At 43.2% G+C, this 16,566-nt stretch overlaps 5 protein-coding genes across 7 annotated transcripts; 2 read left to right on the top strand and 3 right to left on the bottom strand.

Annotated features, from left to right (window-relative positions):
- Positions 1-1,494: 1,494 nt before the first annotated feature.
- On the bottom strand, positions 1,495-4,501 carry LOC132259579 (G protein alpha i subunit). The gene is made up of 4 exons (XM_059757275.1): positions 3,868-4,501; positions 2,467-2,938; positions 1,763-2,046; positions 1,495-1,692 (listed from the first exon to the last, which is right to left on the bottom strand). Exons 1-4 carry the CDS (start codon positions 3,983-3,985, stop codon positions 1,502-1,504), a joined length of 1,065 nt encoding a protein of 354 aa, XP_059613258.1. The 5' UTR covers positions 3,986-4,501; the 3' UTR covers positions 1,495-1,501.
- A 356-nt stretch (positions 4,502-4,857) lies between these two features.
- Positions 4,858-8,720, top strand: LOC132259576 (nuclear factor NF-kappa-B p110 subunit). Its single transcript, XM_059757269.1, has 11 exons — positions 4,858-4,930; positions 5,125-5,181; positions 5,258-5,538; positions 5,602-6,031; positions 6,090-6,194; positions 6,258-6,710; positions 6,769-7,051; positions 7,182-7,833; positions 8,133-8,243; positions 8,308-8,538; positions 8,607-8,720. Exons 2-11 carry the CDS (start codon positions 5,133-5,135, stop codon positions 8,718-8,720), a joined length of 2,709 nt encoding a protein of 902 aa, XP_059613252.1. The 5' UTR covers positions 4,858-4,930; positions 5,125-5,132.
- Positions 8,721-8,785: 65 nt separating this feature from the next.
- LOC132259580 (myosin light chain kinase 2, skeletal/cardiac muscle-like) lies at positions 8,786-10,672 on the bottom strand. The gene is made up of 6 exons (XM_059757276.1): positions 10,524-10,672; positions 9,897-9,990; positions 9,634-9,837; positions 9,435-9,576; positions 9,181-9,380; positions 8,786-9,125 (listed from the first exon to the last, which is right to left on the bottom strand). The coding sequence occupies exons 1-6, from the start codon at positions 10,555-10,557 to the stop codon at positions 8,786-8,788; spliced, it is 1,014 nt and encodes a 337-aa protein (XP_059613259.1). The 5' UTR covers positions 10,558-10,672.
- Positions 10,673-11,381: 709 nt separating this feature from the next.
- LOC132259581 (OCIA domain-containing protein 1) lies at positions 11,382-13,789 on the top strand. Of its 3 annotated transcripts, XR_009468319.1 has the most exons (6): positions 11,382-11,566; positions 11,626-11,933; positions 11,992-12,164; positions 12,406-12,420; positions 12,552-13,335; positions 13,392-13,789. XR_009468319.1 is itself a non-coding variant. In XM_059757277.1 (5 exons), exons 1-5 carry the CDS (start codon positions 11,471-11,473, stop codon positions 12,782-12,784), a joined length of 825 nt encoding a protein of 274 aa, XP_059613260.1. In that variant the 5' UTR covers positions 11,382-11,470; the 3' UTR covers positions 12,785-13,789. The 3 variants fall into 3 exon arrangements, 2 of the variants coding, with proteins under 2 accessions (XP_059613260.1, XP_059613261.1); XM_059757277.1 differs by having other exon boundaries at positions 12,552-13,789; XM_059757278.1 differs by lacking the exon at positions 12,406-12,420 and having other exon boundaries at positions 12,552-13,789.
- Positions 13,790-13,818: 29 nt separating this feature from the next.
- LOC132259577 (cytosolic non-specific dipeptidase) lies at positions 13,819-16,400 on the bottom strand. Its single transcript, XM_059757271.1, has 5 exons — positions 16,169-16,400; positions 15,882-16,051; positions 15,713-15,823; positions 14,217-15,335; positions 13,819-13,909 (listed from the first exon to the last, which is right to left on the bottom strand). The coding sequence occupies exons 2-5, from the start codon at positions 16,038-16,040 to the stop codon at positions 13,862-13,864; spliced, it is 1,437 nt and encodes a 478-aa protein (XP_059613254.1). The 5' UTR covers positions 16,041-16,051; positions 16,169-16,400; the 3' UTR covers positions 13,819-13,861.
- Between the last annotated feature and the right edge of the window lie 166 nt (positions 16,401-16,566).

The following is a 16,566-nucleotide window of genomic DNA, read 5'->3' as shown; positions in this document are numbered from 1 at the left end:
AAACGAGAAATGTGACTAACAAGTTCGCCAAACGGACAGAAGACTCGGAAAACTTTGTGAAGTTTGCTCTGGACAAGGCCAAACTCTTCCTGGACATCTCAAAGACCACCTTCTTCATCACCTGCGATCGCGCTCTGATTGTGGCTCGTTCTCAGGAAATGAAGAACGCAGTGAATCACAGCATCATCGCCTGCCAGCACTGCTTCTTCCTGCTGCGTCGCATCTTTGAAGAGATCATCCTCATTGCCCGAACGGTGACTCAACGCATCCGCGAGAAGAAATCCATCCCGGATTCCGCAGAGAACAATTGAAGACACAATGAAATTTCTGCTTAAATATACAATTTAATTATTATCTCATTTCAATATTAATATAAATTTCTACTTCTTTATCTCGTCATCCATCAAAAATTACTGTTCTCAATTCTTTAAAAAATATTCTCATCTGAAAACATCTTATAAAAAATTTTCGGTTATACATTAAAAATATTATACAAAGAAATGCCTTTTGAGTAGAAAAAAGAAATGCAGAGAGTTTAATGCTGTTCGATGAGAAGATTGTACAGAGTTGTGCTTCATCTCTGTACTTTTGTGCACTTATTCAGCTATTTGATGATTTCAATAGGGAGAAAAATACTTAAAGATGTCAGAAAATATATTCTTATATCTCTCGTTTCTCTCTTTTAGATGTTTTTTTTGGGAAATAAAAAAAAGTATATTTGTGAAAATATGATAAAAAATACGCATTTTTTCATAAAAATGCTCAAAATATTGATTTAAATCATGTCATAATTCAATCTCTGAAGCTGCCTCAGATGAAGCTGTTCTAGAAATAAATTAAAAAATACAATGCCTGATGGTGAAGAAATTCATGAATTTTGTGCCCTTAGTAATCTCACTTTTTTTCATATATATATTCAGGGAAGAAAATCAAGGTGAAAATGAACTTTGTGCGTTCATTCAGTCGTTAAAATCTCATTGGATTAAACATATGACAGGTTTTCTGAATCTCTTCTTCAGAAAAGTGTGTCAATTCAACGTGAAAATTTTTCAATGTTTCTTTTGTACAAACTCTTTTAGCGTTATTTCATTTCTTATTTGCATGGAAAACAATATAGACACAACATTATCACGTAACGTCAACATCTAAAGACACATTCAATAAATTTTTGTCTCCTATATTCTTTTTAAAAATATTTCTTCTCAATTGAAGCTCGAACAAATCCACTTTCAGACGATCCTTCACTCTTGAGGAGAAAATCTTTTTGCTTTATCAATACTTTCTTTCACCGAAAAGAGAATCTCAGGAATGCTTTGTGAAACGAATGAATTTTGTGAGCAAGAGTGACAAAATAATACTAGATATAAAAAAAATCTTCCCTCAAAAGGCGAATCATCTGACAAAGTAGGTAAGTTGTGCTGTGATCCGATTTTTATGTCAATAAATATTAATTTTAAATTTTTATTCGTGTGTTTTTAGTGAATCTGTGATTTCTTCATTCTTAAAATAGTCCACAATCTTTAAGATTATTCTTGATAATCACATCCGTGACGGCATCAAAGACAAACTGGATATTGTTGGTGTCTGTCGCACACGTCAAGTGCGTGTAGATTTCTTTTTGGTCTTTCCTCTTGTTGAGATTCTCAAACTTCATCCGGATATAACTCGAAGCCTCTTCGTACGTGTTTGCACCTGAAATATGTAATCACTCACATTCAACATCCTCCCATTCCTGAAGGACAAGCCACAACTCCTCACTAACCTGTGTATTCTGGGAAGCAAATTGTGAGCGGTGATCGCGTGATCTTCTCTTCAAAGAGGTCCTTCTTGTTGAGAAACAGAATTATCGATGTCTCCACGAACCACTTGGAATTGCAAATCGAATCGAAGAGCTTCATAGATTCAATCATCCTGTTCATCTCCTCATCCTCAGCCAGGACCAAGTCATATCCTGATAAGGCTACACAGAAGATTATTGCTGTGACACCCTCAAAGCAGTGAATCCACTTTTTCCTCTCTGATCTCTGACCGCCGACATCAAACATCCTGCAATGTACAAAATATTAACAATTGATTCTTTTGCAATGAACTTAGATTGCATTTCAGACCAATTCACACTTAATCTGCATAGCAAAAAGCAGTTAGAATACTAAAAGCCATGTTTATGTACCCAAAACCTATTAATAAAGTCACGATTCTGGTCTTCAAAAGTAACATTTTTCCAGTAACAAATAATTGATTAGATTGCTTTACAGTAATTACACAATTTTGAGCAATAAATCACCTCAAATATCAAGCAAAGATTGATATCTCATTGTTATAGTACAAAGTTTATAGTATTTCCTAAGGTTTTGGTCTATATCTTGGTCAAAATTGTGCCCACAGTTCAATAAAATACTGTCATAAAATCTTGCAAAATAAGCGCAATCGATCAAAGGCATAATAAACATAACTGAATTGTCTTACTTGAAGTGTAAGTTCTTGAAGCTGAAGTGCGTTTCCACAATTCCTGTGGTCTTGACGCGCGTCCTCAGCACGTCCTGCTGCGTGGGCACGTAATTGGGCTGCGAGATGCGATCCAAGGAGTTCAAGTAGTACGCCGCCGAGTCATTAAGCTGATACTCGCGCGATCGCGAGAAGCACGCCTGCACGCCCATGTCGCTCCACAGTTTTTTCATTAACTGCACCAGTTCTGGCGTTAGGACGCCCTCTTCGGCCGCTGAGGCGTATGTGAAGAACTGCCGCGCAATGTCAGTCTTGCTGGGATCGGCAAAGTCTATCCTCAGCTGTCCCATCGCCCGAATTATGGCCATCAGACTCTGGATTGTGTTGCTATACACCACCGGACGGTACTGCTCGCACTCCTCCTGTGTGTAGCCCAACTCGTGGATGATCTTCATCTGCTTCACGATAGTCGATTTGCCAGACTCTCCAGCGCCTTTAAGGAAAAGTCAAAATGGGGTAAGCAATAATGTCACAATTTGATGGACAAATATCGTGGGCGAAATGGCAAATGAGGACTTCAATATTTTCCAATCTCTTCAACGCACAGATACCATCAGTCGTGGAGAGTTTTTCCCAATGAATCACAGTGGAAACACGCAAAAAAGTAAGTGTAGTAGAGATGGTAAAAATAGAGGAGGAAAAAGAGCATTTATTGGTAAAGGAATGCCCAAAATTCTTCTGTAATTTAATGTGTAAACATTCCTCTGATTATTTATTGACTTTTCCACAATAATACACGTCAATGTGAGGCACTTTTTTCAGCAAACACCGTGTAAATCATGCAAGAAATTATTTTTCCATAATATTGTGGTTTTAGGGAGAACTCTGGTACCCCGCCCACTTGCACACTCCGCCTATATTGCATCTCAATGGATTGTCTGTTGTGTGGTTCTTACGGCCCAAATATGCCCCCAATGCATTTCCAGGGTGTAGAGAACGCCACAAATGACTTCTGCGATCGCGAGTTTATGAATGAATTCCAGGCGACATGAATGAAATGCCATCGTCGCGAGTATGATTTGTGGAGTCTCGCCTGATGATGAATCACACTTGTGTCTCTTTTATCACCCAGAGACGCCAATTAGGTTAATGAATCGGGCAACAGAGTGGATCTGCTCGGGGGATTTTCGCCCAATTGGCCGCCCCGCGAGATAAGCTCGGAAAAATTCCACTTCATTAGCTCTATTTCTGATCCCAAATATTTACATTAGGCGGAAAAGCACTCGGGATCGACAAGCGGCGCCCGGTGGAGAGTGAAATGTATCACGTCACACCTGCCGGAGACGCCTTTCCGGAGCCCCACTTTTCAGCCACCCAGCATTCCACGCCGCGCCCATCCCATTGGACGTCCCATGCACCTACCTAGAAGCAGGAGCTTCACTTCCGACGCCTGGCGCTCCCCCTCCGCTCGCAGAGCCCGATCAATCTTCCGGGAGCGTTCCTCGGCCTCCTTGGAGCTGGTGCTCACGTTGCAGCCCATCGCAGCCCTCGTTCACCTCACACTGACTCAGACCCACACTGCACACCACCGACACGGCACTGGACACAATTTCACGCGGGTTCTGGCGTGATTGAGCGCGCTGCGAATGCGTGAATCACGAATATTGTCGTGGAATTTAGCGGAACAGCCAGAGAAAATAATGGCGTTTGGGGGTGCCACAGCGCACTGGGTGGTTTTTCGAACACCGAAAAACTTTCACCGCGCGTCTTGCCATGTGCGACGCACTTCAATTCAAACGCGATGAAATCGAGCAACGGCCCAGCGATGGCAACACAGAGAAAATGGGTCTGGAAATTTTCAAAATGTGTGGTGAAATTTTCACAATATAACTGAAAAGGAAGATGTAACAGATTTTGACTAGATTTTGACCAAAAAATGATTCCAAGATTTCTCGAAAAATACAGAAACTTAATTACCATATGAAATAAAAATACATTGAAGAGTAATGTATTAAAAATTGTATAATAAAAAGAAAGAGTATAAATTTTAATAAACGGAGAAAATGCATTGTCTGTAAGCATCTATGAATGCAGGGTCGGAAGGATCTAAGACGAACAGCACATACTTCAGAAATGTCCAAGATATAATTCGTTCTATCTACGCAACTTACTAAATCCAATTTTCAATAGTCAAAATTTTTAATCGACTTATTAGACTTTTTAAAAGGTCTATCTTGAGGTCTATGCTTTTGAGAGAAGGATTGGCCCAAAAAATACGTTTTTCGTCAAAAATTGTTCTTCACAAATATTTCATCGAAAACTTCAGCCACTCTTTCAAAGTTTCATGAAACCTTAGCAAGCCATATTTCCAACAAATTGACGGGGATTTACCGCGGCCCAAAACGTCACAACAAACACAACCAAACTCGGAGGCGTGAAAAAAGCGTTTTATCGCGAAAAGGCAGTATCAACACCAATTCGCATGGTGAGTAATGACGAGATAAAGGTTTGTACGTGTATATTCCGCAGTTTCACTCTGGATTCAAGCTTAGAGTCAGTATTGAAAAGTCTCTTGCGAAAGTCAGAGTTGGAAGACTTTTTCTGTAGTCCTTGTTTCCCAGTGAAGAGAATTTAGTTTCGCACTGATCAACACAATTCTCATCTCTTAACACCATTCAGGATTCGCAATGCCAACCATTCTTGATCTGGACAGCCAGAGGCGAGAAGTAGTTCTTGGTTAGTAGCGTTAGCACTGAATTGCGTTTTACTGTGTTTCGGTGACATTTTCAAGGATTTCTCTGGGTTTTTGCAGATAGCAGCAGCTTTTCCAGTTCACCATCGCCTCTCTCCAACTCCTCCACAAGTGACGGCAGCGAGGCAACGTATTATAATCCGGGAAGCAGCCTTGGACAATTATCATATGATATGAATCAAATGCTGCAACTTCAGAACGCCCAGAAGCCTCATCTGAAGATTGTCCATCAACCGATGGACAAGTTCCGCTTCAGGTATAAGTCAGAGATGCACGGTAGTCATGGATCCCTCATGGCAGCCACAAATGACAAGTCCAAGAAGCTCTACCCGACTGTCCAGGTGAGATTCCGAGAGTGAATGTAAAAATCAGGTAGTTTTTGATGAATTTTGGGATCGCTTCAGCTCTGTGGATTTCGCGGTGAAGCCATAATTCGCTGCTCTCTGTACCAGACCGATTCCGACCGGCCCATGCCTCATTCCCATAAGCTAGTAGTTCGCAATGGCGACGAAGATCGTGAAGATCCTCACGATGTCATCGTGTCCACAAGCACGGGATTTCATGCAGAGTTTCGCGGCATGGGCATCATCCACACGGCAAAGAAGTATATCGCGGAGGAGCTCTTTAAGAAGCTAAAGACCTGCAAAGAGGCAGAGAGAGGAGCAGACTTGACGTTCCGTGATGAGGAGAGATTGAAGGACACCGCCACCAGGGAGGAGAAGAACATGAACCTGAACCAGGTCTGTCTGTGCTTCCAGGCTTTTGTGAAGGACGACACGGGACAGCTGAAGACGCTCTGCGAGCCAGTCTTTTCGGCAACAATCAACAACATGAGTGAGTCATTGTGTGATTCCACAGATAAGAGTGTGATAATGGGACTTTTCCCTTGCAGAGAGCGCCCAGACTGGTGAGCTGAAGATAGTAAGAATGAGTAGTGCCGCCAGCAGCGTGAACGGAGGTGATGAGGTGTTCCTCTTTGTGGAGAAAGTTAACCGGAGTGAGTATTGCCTCCGCAATCACTGTGAATGTATTTTTGAATGGGCTGTTTATGTCTCTCCAGAGAATATCAAGGTGCGATTCTTCGAAGAAGACGAGAGTGGACAATGCATTTGGAGTGCATATGGAAATTTCACTGAAATAGATGTCCATCACCAGTATGGGATCGTATTGACCACACCGGAATATCACAAGAAGGATATTAGGACTCAAAAGGATGTTAAGATTCAACTTGAGCGTCCCAGTGATGGCGACAGGAGTGATTCTCTCCCCTTTACCTATACACCGTGCCTCGATATCATGGCGCCCAGGAAACGTCCGCGACCCAACGACAGCTTCAATTCCACAGACATCCCAATGACTGTGAACCAGCTGGAGCAAATGCCCAGGATCAGCGTGGAATACAATATTGATGAGACCCTTAATCAGCTGCTGAACGACGCTGATAATGATCCTATCCTGCAAGAGCTGTCCATCTCAGCGGACTTCGCCAAACATTTCGAGAGAAATTCTGACGGTAAGAGAGAGACATTGAGAATATTTATTTCACCTACAACGATTGCAATTCTTTCCAGAATATAAGATTATGTATACTGATATCAGTATGCTAGACTGCGCGGGACCTTCAAATGCAGCTCTTCTCTGCAAAGATTCGCAAACGCCTCCAAAAGGTCATTTGATAACGCAGGGAGGATGGAAGGAAGAATCTTATCCTCCCCGTGTCAATCGGAATAATGAAGCAACTTATGAGAAGATTTTATCCCTAACTCGCATGTACGGTTCTTCGGCGCCTTTCAAAATGGAGCAGATTCTTCATCAACTCCTTACAGAGCCCAAGAAGACTGGAGAAGGAGAAGAGTGAGTTTCTTAGATTAGGAATGATGCGTAAATTGAGACACTTGAAATCACTTTTCTTTCCCTTTTCCTTACTAAATAAAATGCATGAAGTAAAATAAGGTATAATTTAATTTATTATTTCACACTTTAGTTTGCTGCACTGGGCCATAAAACAGAATGGAGGCAAAGTGAAGAACATCCTGGAGATCATCCACAAGTTCAACTTGAATGACTTCCTTAATAATGTGAACGAGAGAGGTGAGAACTGCCTTCATGTGGCGTGTGATCTGGACAAGGTGGAGTTCATTCGACCGCTGATCAACCTTGGCGCTGATCCGAATGCCAGGGATATCAATGGGAACACTCCTTTGCACGTGGCTGTGGCCGAGAGACGCCACATGTGCATGGCTAGGATTCTAGATCGTGCTAATTACACGTCCAAGAGTAAGGAGCTGAATATAAACCTGAGCAACCATCAAAGCATGACAGCTCTGCACCTCGCCGTGAAGAACCAAGATCTTGAGGCAGTGAAGAGACTCGTTGAAGCGAACGCTTCGGTGAAAATAGCAGAGTATCGACATGGAAACAGTATTCTGCACATCGCTGTTGTCGAGGGTGCAGTGGATATCGTGAGATTCCTGCTCGTAAAAACACGCATCAATGTGAATCAGACTAACTCCGCAGGATACACGCCACTGCAAATGGCCTGCGCCTGCACAGAAAGCGCGGACTCCAAAGCGATCGTGAAGCTGTTGCTGGAACACAAAGCTGACCCAATGATGACCAATGAGCATAACATCAAAGTGAGTATACAAAGTGTTTCTACTTCACATCAAATTTACATCTTTGCAATAAGTATGTCAGTATGGTTCAGAATGTCGATATTAAAAAAAAAACAAAAACGAAAGGTCAACAAATAATTTCTTAGTCATCGTAAAATTATAGCAAATCAAAATATTTCCCTCCTTCTGCAATTATCACTCTATAATCATTAAGATAAGCGGGTAAAATGAGTCTTCTATCGAACTGAAATGTATATCACTGATAAACATTTTGACAATGAATCAAGCTTGTTAAGGTTGGGCTTGTTTGTTTTTTCAAGATCTCTCAAGACGAAGAATTGGCTGCAATTGAGGATGAAGCGGACATGGACAGGGCGAAGAATTCGTTTGAATTAGCACAAAACAAGCCGGAAATTTTGGCAGTGCTACAAGTAAGATGATATCAAGTGATTGTGGGCTAAGATGATAAACTGAAGGGAGTTTTATGCTTTGCAGGAGTTCCACAATATGCCTCTGGTGGAGGTCAAGGAGGAAATGGTGGACATAAAAACTGAACCGACGAGCAAATCTTCTCTCTTGGATGATATTTGCTTAGCGAAGATATGTGACATATTTAATGCTAATGGCTTGTGGAAACAATTGGCAATGGTTCTAGAGCAATCATCGCAAATCTCTATCTGTGAGAGATCATCAAATCCAACTAAGACGCTCTTCAATGCAATCGAGGTGAGTGATCATCGATATTTCTTCAGTGCTGTAGAAGTGTATAGCTACTGATTGACTGAACTTTGCAGATGCATGGAAGCTCTTTGGATGATCTGATGACTGCCTTTGACTACTTAAAAGTTGGGAACGCGATCACATGTCTAAACGAAATGATTGGTCGAAACTACTATCAAGCTATGTGAAATTTTAATTTTTTTTTAATTCTTTGATAAGAGTGACATAAATACTTAAAATGAACACGATAACTTCATAGAAGATCCAAATCGATTTTGGCTCCCATTCGTTGGAGAGCAATGATCGTGTAGACAGCCTTTATCCATCGTTTCTTAATCACGTATCGCTTCAGCTTTGTCTTTGTGCCCAGCAATTCGGTATTCTGAGCGGACTCCTTGAGCCACGGATGTTTCTGCGCCTCCTTGGCCGTCAAACGTTCACTTCCCGAATTCACCAGGAGTTTCTGAATGAAGTCTTTTGCCTCATCCGAAACTGCATCGAATGTAACATCGTTAAAGTCATAATTTCCCAGTGTAACATTTGTCATTGTCTCCACATCGTTGTCTCCCATGAATGGCGACAAGCCGGACAATCTGGAAGAATATGTCATTAAAATAACAGGGAAGATTGGGTGGAGGGATGTCGTACAGAACATAACAAATCACTCCGACACTCCACATGTCCGTGTAGAAACCTATCTGGTCAAAATTAACGACTTCCGGTGCTGTGAATTCAGGAGTACCGAAGAGCACCTGGAGCTTCTTATCAGGATCATAATGCCTGGCCAATCCGAAGTCAATGATCTTTATCCGATTTCCCGTCTTAGTCAGACAGAGGATATTTTCAGGCTGAAAAGATCATTTTTTCACCCATTTCTATCGATTGTCAACAATCCATCTTACCTTGAGATCCAAATGAATAATGCTATTGCTGTGGATAAAGTCTACTCCATCGCAAATCTGCCTCATGAATACCGTGCATGCTCTCTCAGTCAGCTCAAAATCATCCCCAATAACGCGTTCAAACAATTCTCCACCCAAGATCCTAGAATAGAACACGTGATCAGTGATCAACTCACGCTAAAGATCGCGTTCTACTAACAATTCCAACATGATGCTTATCGTCTTGCCATCATCGAAGGCATCGTAAATCTGAATGAGTCGCGGATGCTGAAGTGTTCGCATGATGTCGATCTCGCGTTCCATATTTCGGCGATCTTCACGCTTTGGGCATGGGACAAATTTGGCTGCAAGTTCAAGGCCGCTGGCGCGTTCACGGCACAAGAAAACCGTGCCGTATTTTCCGCTGAAATTAAGATGAACCATGAGAAAGAGGCAAACCCCACAGTTCAGAAGATCACTCACCGTCCGAGCTCTTCTGAGGAGATCTCATAGAGATCACTGGGCACTCTATCCCTATGAATTTCAATGGTCCGGTGGGGAAAACTCGGCTCCACTTCTGCAACATTTGGCATAAATTTCCTCAATTTCTCAGCATACTAAGGAATGTTTATTATTTCTATAGTGATCTTGTTCCTGTTGCGATCACAACACTGGGTGTGTAAATCAACTGGCAAACGAGACAATTTGAGAAGAGCGTAGATTTTTTTCTTGGCAAGCAAGAAGAGAATCTACATAAATCCATCGTGCTTTATAATGTTGCTTTGGTGTGAGCGGAATAATGAATGAAAGTGTCTCTGAAATGGCTTTCCCACAACACGAAAATAGACTGTGCGACATTAATTGTTCTCTCTGCTGGCGCTCAAGGAAGATTCGCCAAACTGTCCGTGGGGCGCGTTTGTTATTGTGAACATATTGTAAAGAGCGGAGCAGAACAGGTGGTTTATTCATCTTCAACGTCTTCAGCCCAAGAGTGATCGTGTAAACATAGATCATGAAGTGAGGGAAGTTGAGGAAATTTATGGAATTTAATGTCGGCGCGTGTGAAGGTCACTCAATCACACACAGATCGATCTTTGATTCTCAACGCACCTCCAACTGGATCACTCTCGTCCACGTGAATCATTTTACGTCTATCACGGCAGACATTCAATGAGCACAGGAACACTATTCTCCACTGGCTTTGGAAAGCACACGCTCTTTGTGCGCCACTGCTCGACTCAGACTGACGAAAATACCCGCCCGTGAAAATGTCTGTGGGTATAATTTTCTCTCGCACATGCGTAAAACTGAGGCCATGATGTGTAAACACACATTTCGCGCCGTACTTTTCACCCTCCGCGTCACACAATGTCGTGGAAACTTACAAGATTGAAGATTCCATGTAGAAATCAATATGATCCCTAAGTAATCGCCAATCTTCGACAGTCAAGGCTCAAATAATGAAGCCAGGATATGAATAATTCCATCTGTAGCGCAAATTGGTCACTTGCCCAAAAAAAAAAAACTCTAAAGCTGTGAGGATCGCTTGGTTGAAAGATGCAAAATTTTCACTCCATTTCACTGTACTATTGAGATCGTGATGAAAATGGCAGGAAATTCCTCGCAATTTTGCGTGATCGTCTGATGAATGACAACACACATTTTGAGGATTTATCATTATATCTGATCTTGATCTTCACAGTTCAGCGTGCAATAGAGTGATGATCAACGCAATTAATTCGCATCGTTCGCATCCAACTTCCTGTCTGTCTGCGCCAAATATCCCAAATTTTCCGAAAGATTTCTTAGCGCTTAATTGAATGACCAGAGTCATCAGTAAAGTACCTTCAGTGCTAATTAATGAATTGCATTCTTGGCCGCCGTTCAACATGCGTTCAAATGACTCTGCATACACGTGACTGGTTTTGGACTCTGCTATATTTTTCCCGCCAAATTTCTCAACGCCGCCAGTGCCTCTAGTGAGTATCTCCAAAGTGACTTTTCAGCTGTTGGCGTGCAATTTTTGGTTAAAATTGGGAAACACCGATTCTTGAGAAATGTCCGCAAATCCTCAACAGCAGTACTATCAGCCTCCTGCTGGAGCTCCGGGGCAGCCCAACGACCACCATCCTCAGCATCCACAGCATCCGAGGGTGAGTTGTCCTCACAGATTCGTCCTGAGAAGTTTCTGACCACCGACCCACTGTTCCAGGCCAATTTCCAATTCTCAGCTGAAGAATTGAGAGTCCTGAAGGAGTGCAACAGAGACAGTTTTTATCAGAGATCTCTCCCACTAAGCACCGCACTGGGAATGGCAGCATTTCTCGGCGTGAAGAGAGGCTTCCTTCGGCCCAACGCTAAATGGGGCGCAACTCCTAAGGTCGTCGTTGGCGTCATTACAGGATATTTCTTCGGAAAGTTCAGCTATCAGCAAAAGTGTGCTGAGAAGCTGATGAGATTGCCCAATTCAAAAGTGGGCGAAATGCTGAGGCAGCGCAAAAGAGGCGGAATGTATGAAGGGTGAGAAGTTCCCAGAGCCTCATAATATTGAGAGTAAAAGCATTATTTCCTCTCTCAGCATGGCTCCTGATCAGGGATTTGGAACAGGACTGGGACTGTCAGCCTTTGGCAGCTCCACAGATTCTCACAGTGATGAATCCCACGGACGCAATCGCTCCAGTGCTCTTAATCTCGATACCGAGAGACCCTCAAGCACGGAATTGGATGATATTTACAGACCAAGTCTCGATGGTAAGGCCGGAGGTCTCTTTCTGCTAGTTTTGGCTCCTCAAGTATCAATTTTCCGATAAATTATAGCGTAATGTGGCGCAATATAATCAGAGATAAGAATTTTTTATCGGAAAAATCCGAGAAATCTAAGATTAGAAGTCTGGAGCCAAACTAGTACTGTAGAAACCCACCGAAATTCCATGTAACACCGTTAGAATTTACTGAAAATCTCTTTTTTTTTATCCGTCCTCATCGCAAAAAGCGGATGCAAAGCCGGGTTTGTACCCTTTTTCTTTGACCTGTGAATCTGTGAGTGTGATGGCACAGAGAAAAGATACCATACAGCGCTTTTTGTGTGATTTTTCCCAAGTTTGCATTGAACTAAACCATTTTCATCTACTTCCTCAGCTCCTATCACGAAATTCGATGACAACTTACCCTTGGATCCGCCCAAGACGTCCACAAGTTATGATGAGCTTCGACAGAGGAATCGCGAGGAGTATATGAAGAAAATGCGAGGTCCACCTCAGCCAGAAACCCCACCGCCAGTGGAGAGACGACCTCCGCCACCCAGAGAAGTGCCACAGCCGCAGGATGGCTCTGCTCAGAAGAATAAATACGGAGACGTGTGGTCACAGTAAAAATCCTTAGGAGACTCAAAAATGTACAGATGATTGTGAGTAAACGCATAGTTTCAAAGGGTTGCGTGTAGGTAGTTCAAGGCAATCCCGGAATCCCTTTTGTTCTCGAGATAACGGCTCAATCATGCTTTGGCACATCTTGAGTGTCGAAAATGTTCCTTCCTTGAATTTTTATGACCTTTGCCTACTCTTCAGTTCAGCTGAAAGTGATTTACAACCCGGGAATTTCCGACAAATTTCTCCAATTCCTCTGTTTGTTTGCACATGGTGCGAAACTCCATTAAACACTACTCCTGGTCACCGTCCTCGTCCCAGGTAGACACTCAGTTTCTGTCGAGACGCTCTTTGCGATGGACATAGAGAAGTCTGTGCTTGAGTTTGTGCCTCTGGAAGTGGCTTTTGTGACGTTCAAGCCCCATTTGGGCTCCAAAACAACAGTTCACATAGAAGAAGTTTTTGAGATGGACGAGCAGGAGTTGCAGAAGCGTGAAGACTCCAAAGAGCGCGATAAATATCTCATTGGGCCACCAGCCTTCAATCACTTTCTATGGGTAGGAAACAGTCAAAACACATGCAGTGATAAAATACCCACACAAAATCTTTCCAGTATTCGCGATCTCTAAGACAGGAACTCTCCTCAATTGGACCAGAAAGGAAGCTAAAAGTGACTCACCTCAAGGTGGAATCCGGAGTTCGCTCAGGATTTATCGTTAAGAATACACTGTATCACTCTCTCACCATCATTGTGGGTCCCATTGAAGAGCACTTCTACTTTCTGGACTCAGTGAACTTCAACGTTCGCTACGGACGTCGTTTCCGACCACATTTAGAAGCCCTAGCCAGGAGCAGTGTTCTTGCCAAAATACCCTCAGCCTATGATAAATGCCCACGCGACTTCTGCGCGAACAATTGTATAAAATGCCGCTCTTCCGCTAATCCGAGGGTCTGTCTTTGCAACGGCAAATCTTTTGCAAATATTTAAATAAATAAAATGGAATTTCAAGTTAGAAAAGTGATCCTTTATTATTTCATTAAATTGTGATGCTTCCTCGTGATGTTAGAGTTCTGCTTTTTCGTTCACTTAAGCTGAGCCACTTCGTACAAATACGCCCCGAGGAGTTTTGTCTGCAGAGAGAAAGAAATATGATGAGTAATGTGAGTGTAATTTTCTGACCTTTCTTCTTAACACTTTGACCTATAATTGTTTGCACTGCAATATATTGCTAACACTGCCAGAGATTGAGATACGATTTATCAATAATAATGTGTTAAAAGCAGCGATAAGTATTTGGAAAGAATTTTGGGAGTAAACTGACTGAAATTGCCCTGTTTTTCTTGAGAACCAAGTTGTAGATATTTCTGTATTCGTTCACCTTAGATTCCGCGAATTCTATGCCTAATCTGCAACTCGACTGTTTGAAAAGATACTCACCCCCTGAATGTAGTTCAGCACATCCAGTTTCTCATTTTGGCTGTGCGCTCCATCATCTGCCGCTCCTACGGGCACAAGGATGACATTCTTCCCAGTGGCCTGCTGAAGACTCAGTGTGACCGGAATGGAGCCGCCCTCTCTGGTCATGTCTGGATACACTCCAAAGACGTGCTTCACGGCCTCCTTTGCGGCCTGGTAATGAGGATGATTGGGATCCTCAGTCCAGGGCTTCCCGCCATGAGCCATGTAGACTTTCATGGTGTTTGGCGAGCCACGCTCGCGCCACTTGGCCTCCACGTGTGCCTTCACGTACTCCTCAATCTGTTCCGGAAGCTGATCAGGCACAATCCTGATAGAAAACTTGCCAATGACACGACGAGGAATGACAGTCTTCTGTCCGGGCTCATAAAACGCCCCTTCAATTCCATGAATGGACAGACTAGGGAAGCGCCAGCGATGCTGCAGCGTCTTGACCTTATCTTCGCGATGAAGGAGTTGCTTAGCGCCCAAATCCTCGCGATAAGCACCCAAATCGAAGCTGATGTTCTCATAAATCTCCTTCTCATTGGGCAACTGCGGTGCCACTTCGCGATAGAGATTGGGAATCTCAATGTGGCCATTCACGTCGACAAGCGTGTTGAGGAGATAAATCAGATCAGCCATGCCCTCGTGAACACTCCCGCCAAACACTCCGCTGTGCAGATCCTTCTTGGCACACTCAATTTCAATTCCAAAGTAGCAAATGCCACGCAATCCGTACGTGATGCAGGGCTTCTCCTTCCCCAGCCAGTAATTATCCGAAATGCATACGTAATCCACGCCGCTCAGGAAAGTCCCAGCACGGGCGAAGAGCAGTTCATCCAATCCTTCGCTGCCGCTCTCTTCCATGCCCTCGAATACGAACTTGAGGTTCACCGGCAGCGGTTGCTTCAGCGCTTTCATTGCTTCGATGGCGTGCAGCCAGCAGATCACGGGGCCCTTGTCATCAGTGGAGCCCCTGCCGAACATCTTCCCGTCCTTCTCAGTGAGGACGAAGGGTTCAGTGTCCCATCCATCCTCCTTCAGCGCCGGCTGGACGTCCAGATGCCCGTAAACCAGAACCGTCTTCTTGGCCGGATCCTGAGAATACACAAGCCATGAAAGATAAAAGTGAGTTTGCCATCAAACAAGCCTATCAATCATGCAGCTGAAGTACTCCGTGGGAGATTATCTATTTGAGTACGAGTAGAGCTTCAATTGCTTGTTGACAAGACTCTCTTATCAACAGCAGCACGGGAACCTTCACTGTGGTTTGAAGATGGAATTCTATGTGCATATTTTGACATTAAAATATTAGTCATTCTTTCTTTATTCGCGGTTGCACTGATTCATTTGAAGAGACAAAGAACATAATGTCGATAAGTCTAATCTAATTCATTTGACCACTTCGTTTTATGTTTCGTGGGAATTTTTTTTTCAATGGAATTAATATGGAAATTAATGGAAGGCAAACTTACATTTCCCAGAGATCCCAGAATTACTTCCGGTAGAGGAATCTGCTTCCCATCGGGCAGTGTCTGCATTCCCACATCAGCCAACTCCACCGTGGCGCCGAGATCTTCAAGTTTCTGCAAAAGAGCACAAGTAAATGAGTTCAGGGACCACAAGATTCTCACTCTTGCTCACCTTCTTCGTCCAGTGAACCATCTTCGTGATCTCCTGACGATGATCCGGCCAGGCGCTCACGGACTTGATGGCCACAGCCTCCTTCAGTACATCGATGTACTGATTTTTATGCGCTTCGATGTACTCGAAGAGCGCCTTCAGATTGTCCGGAAGAGACATGATGGGAAAATCTGGAAAATTGTGTGGTGTAGAGTGAAAAAGCCGGCGTGTCACGTCACACTTGTTGCGCTGCTTTCTAGCGACTGCCGAATTCTCCACAATTACCGCCCAAAGTACTATCTACTTACAAGCTATGGAGTTCGCTGAGAGAAATTACTCGCTGATAATATAAAATGAGAGAATCTGAGGCACACACAACAATTTTTATCGCCCAATTTCTCTGGGAGTTTTCCTTCGGCCGAACTTCGCACTGTTGTGAGAGACATCTTATGGGCATTGAGCACATTTACATTATTTACGAAAAAAACATTTGACACTGAGATTCCACAAATTTAACACAAATAAAATCAATTTCCCCAATCGAATAGAGAGATTTTCTATGGAAAATCTTTCGATATATGACGAAAATCATGTTCTGAATACGCTGACATGCTGACAATCAAATTCCCCTCCTTTTTGACAATCACACTAAGCTACCGCAGCGCCACCATGCGCCACAATTCTCCAGAGGACATCTTGGAAGCTG

Source organism: Phlebotomus argentipes, unplaced genomic scaffold (genome assembly GCF_947086385.1).
Source record: "Phlebotomus argentipes unplaced genomic scaffold, Phlebotomus argentipes genome assembly scaffold_18, whole genome shotgun sequence".
Classification (NCBI taxonomy): domain Eukaryota; kingdom Metazoa; phylum Arthropoda; class Insecta; order Diptera; family Psychodidae; genus Phlebotomus; species Phlebotomus argentipes.
This window is presented reverse-complemented; position numbering and strand designations above follow the sequence as displayed.

What these genes read in the sequence shown, in the direction of transcription:
- LOC132259579 (XM_059757275.1), bottom strand. Translation starts at nt 3,985, where the DNA reads ATGGGCTGCAACGTGAGCACCAGCTCCAAGGAGGCCGAGGAACGCTCC. An exon ending in AGTGAAGCTCCTGCTTCTAG is followed by an intron (nt 2,939 to 3,867) that starts GTAGGTGCATGG and finishes TTTTCCTTAAAG; the next exon opens with GCGCTGGAGAGTCTGGCAAA. An exon ending in TTCAAGAACTTACACTTCAA is followed by an intron (nt 2,047 to 2,466) that starts GTAAGACAATTC and finishes TGTACATTGCAG; the next exon opens with GATGTTTGATGTCGGCGGTC.
- LOC132259576 (XM_059757269.1), top strand. Translation starts at nt 5,133, where the DNA reads ATGCCAACCATTCTTGATCTGGACAGCCAGAGGCGAGAAGTAGTTCTT. An exon ending in GAGGCGAGAAGTAGTTCTTG is followed by an intron (nt 5,182 to 5,257) that starts GTTAGTAGCGTT and finishes GGGTTTTTGCAG; the next exon opens with ATAGCAGCAGCTTTTCCAGT. An exon ending in CGCTCTTCAATGCAATCGAG is followed by an intron (nt 8,539 to 8,606) that starts GTGAGTGATCAT and finishes TGAACTTTGCAG; the next exon opens with ATGCATGGAAGCTCTTTGGA.
- LOC132259580 (XM_059757276.1), bottom strand. Translation starts at nt 10,557, where the DNA reads ATGATTCACGTGGACGAGAGTGATCCAGTTGGAG. An exon ending in TCCTCAGAAGAGCTCGGACG is followed by an intron (nt 9,838 to 9,896) that starts GTGAGTGATCTT and finishes TCTTAATTTCAG; the next exon opens with CGGAAAATACGGCACGGTTT. An exon ending in TTATTCATTTGGATCTCAAG is followed by an intron (nt 9,381 to 9,434) that starts GTAAGATGGATT and finishes TGATCTTTTCAG; the next exon opens with CCTGAAAATATCCTCTGTCT.
- LOC132259581 (XM_059757277.1), top strand. Translation starts at nt 11,471, where the DNA reads ATGTCCGCAAATCCTCAACAGCAGTACTATCAGCCTCCTGCTGGAGCT. An exon ending in AGCATCCACAGCATCCGAGG is followed by an intron (nt 11,567 to 11,625) that starts GTGAGTTGTCCT and finishes CCACTGTTCCAG; the next exon opens with GCCAATTTCCAATTCTCAGC. An exon ending in AGAGGCGGAATGTATGAAGG is followed by an intron (nt 11,934 to 11,991) that starts GTGAGAAGTTCC and finishes TTCCTCTCTCAG; the next exon opens with CATGGCTCCTGATCAGGGAT.
- LOC132259577 (XM_059757271.1), bottom strand. Translation starts at nt 16,040, where the DNA reads ATGTCTCTTCCGGACAATCTGAAGGCGCTCTTCGAGTACATCGAAGCG. An exon ending in TGGTTCACTGGACGAAGAAG is followed by an intron (nt 15,824 to 15,881) that starts GTGAGCAAGAGT and finishes GCTCTTTTGCAG; the next exon opens with AAACTTGAAGATCTCGGCGC. An exon ending in TGCTGAACTACATTCAGGGG is followed by an intron (nt 13,910 to 14,216) that starts GTGAGTATCTTT and finishes TTCTCTCTGCAG; the next exon opens with ACAAAACTCCTCGGGGCGTA.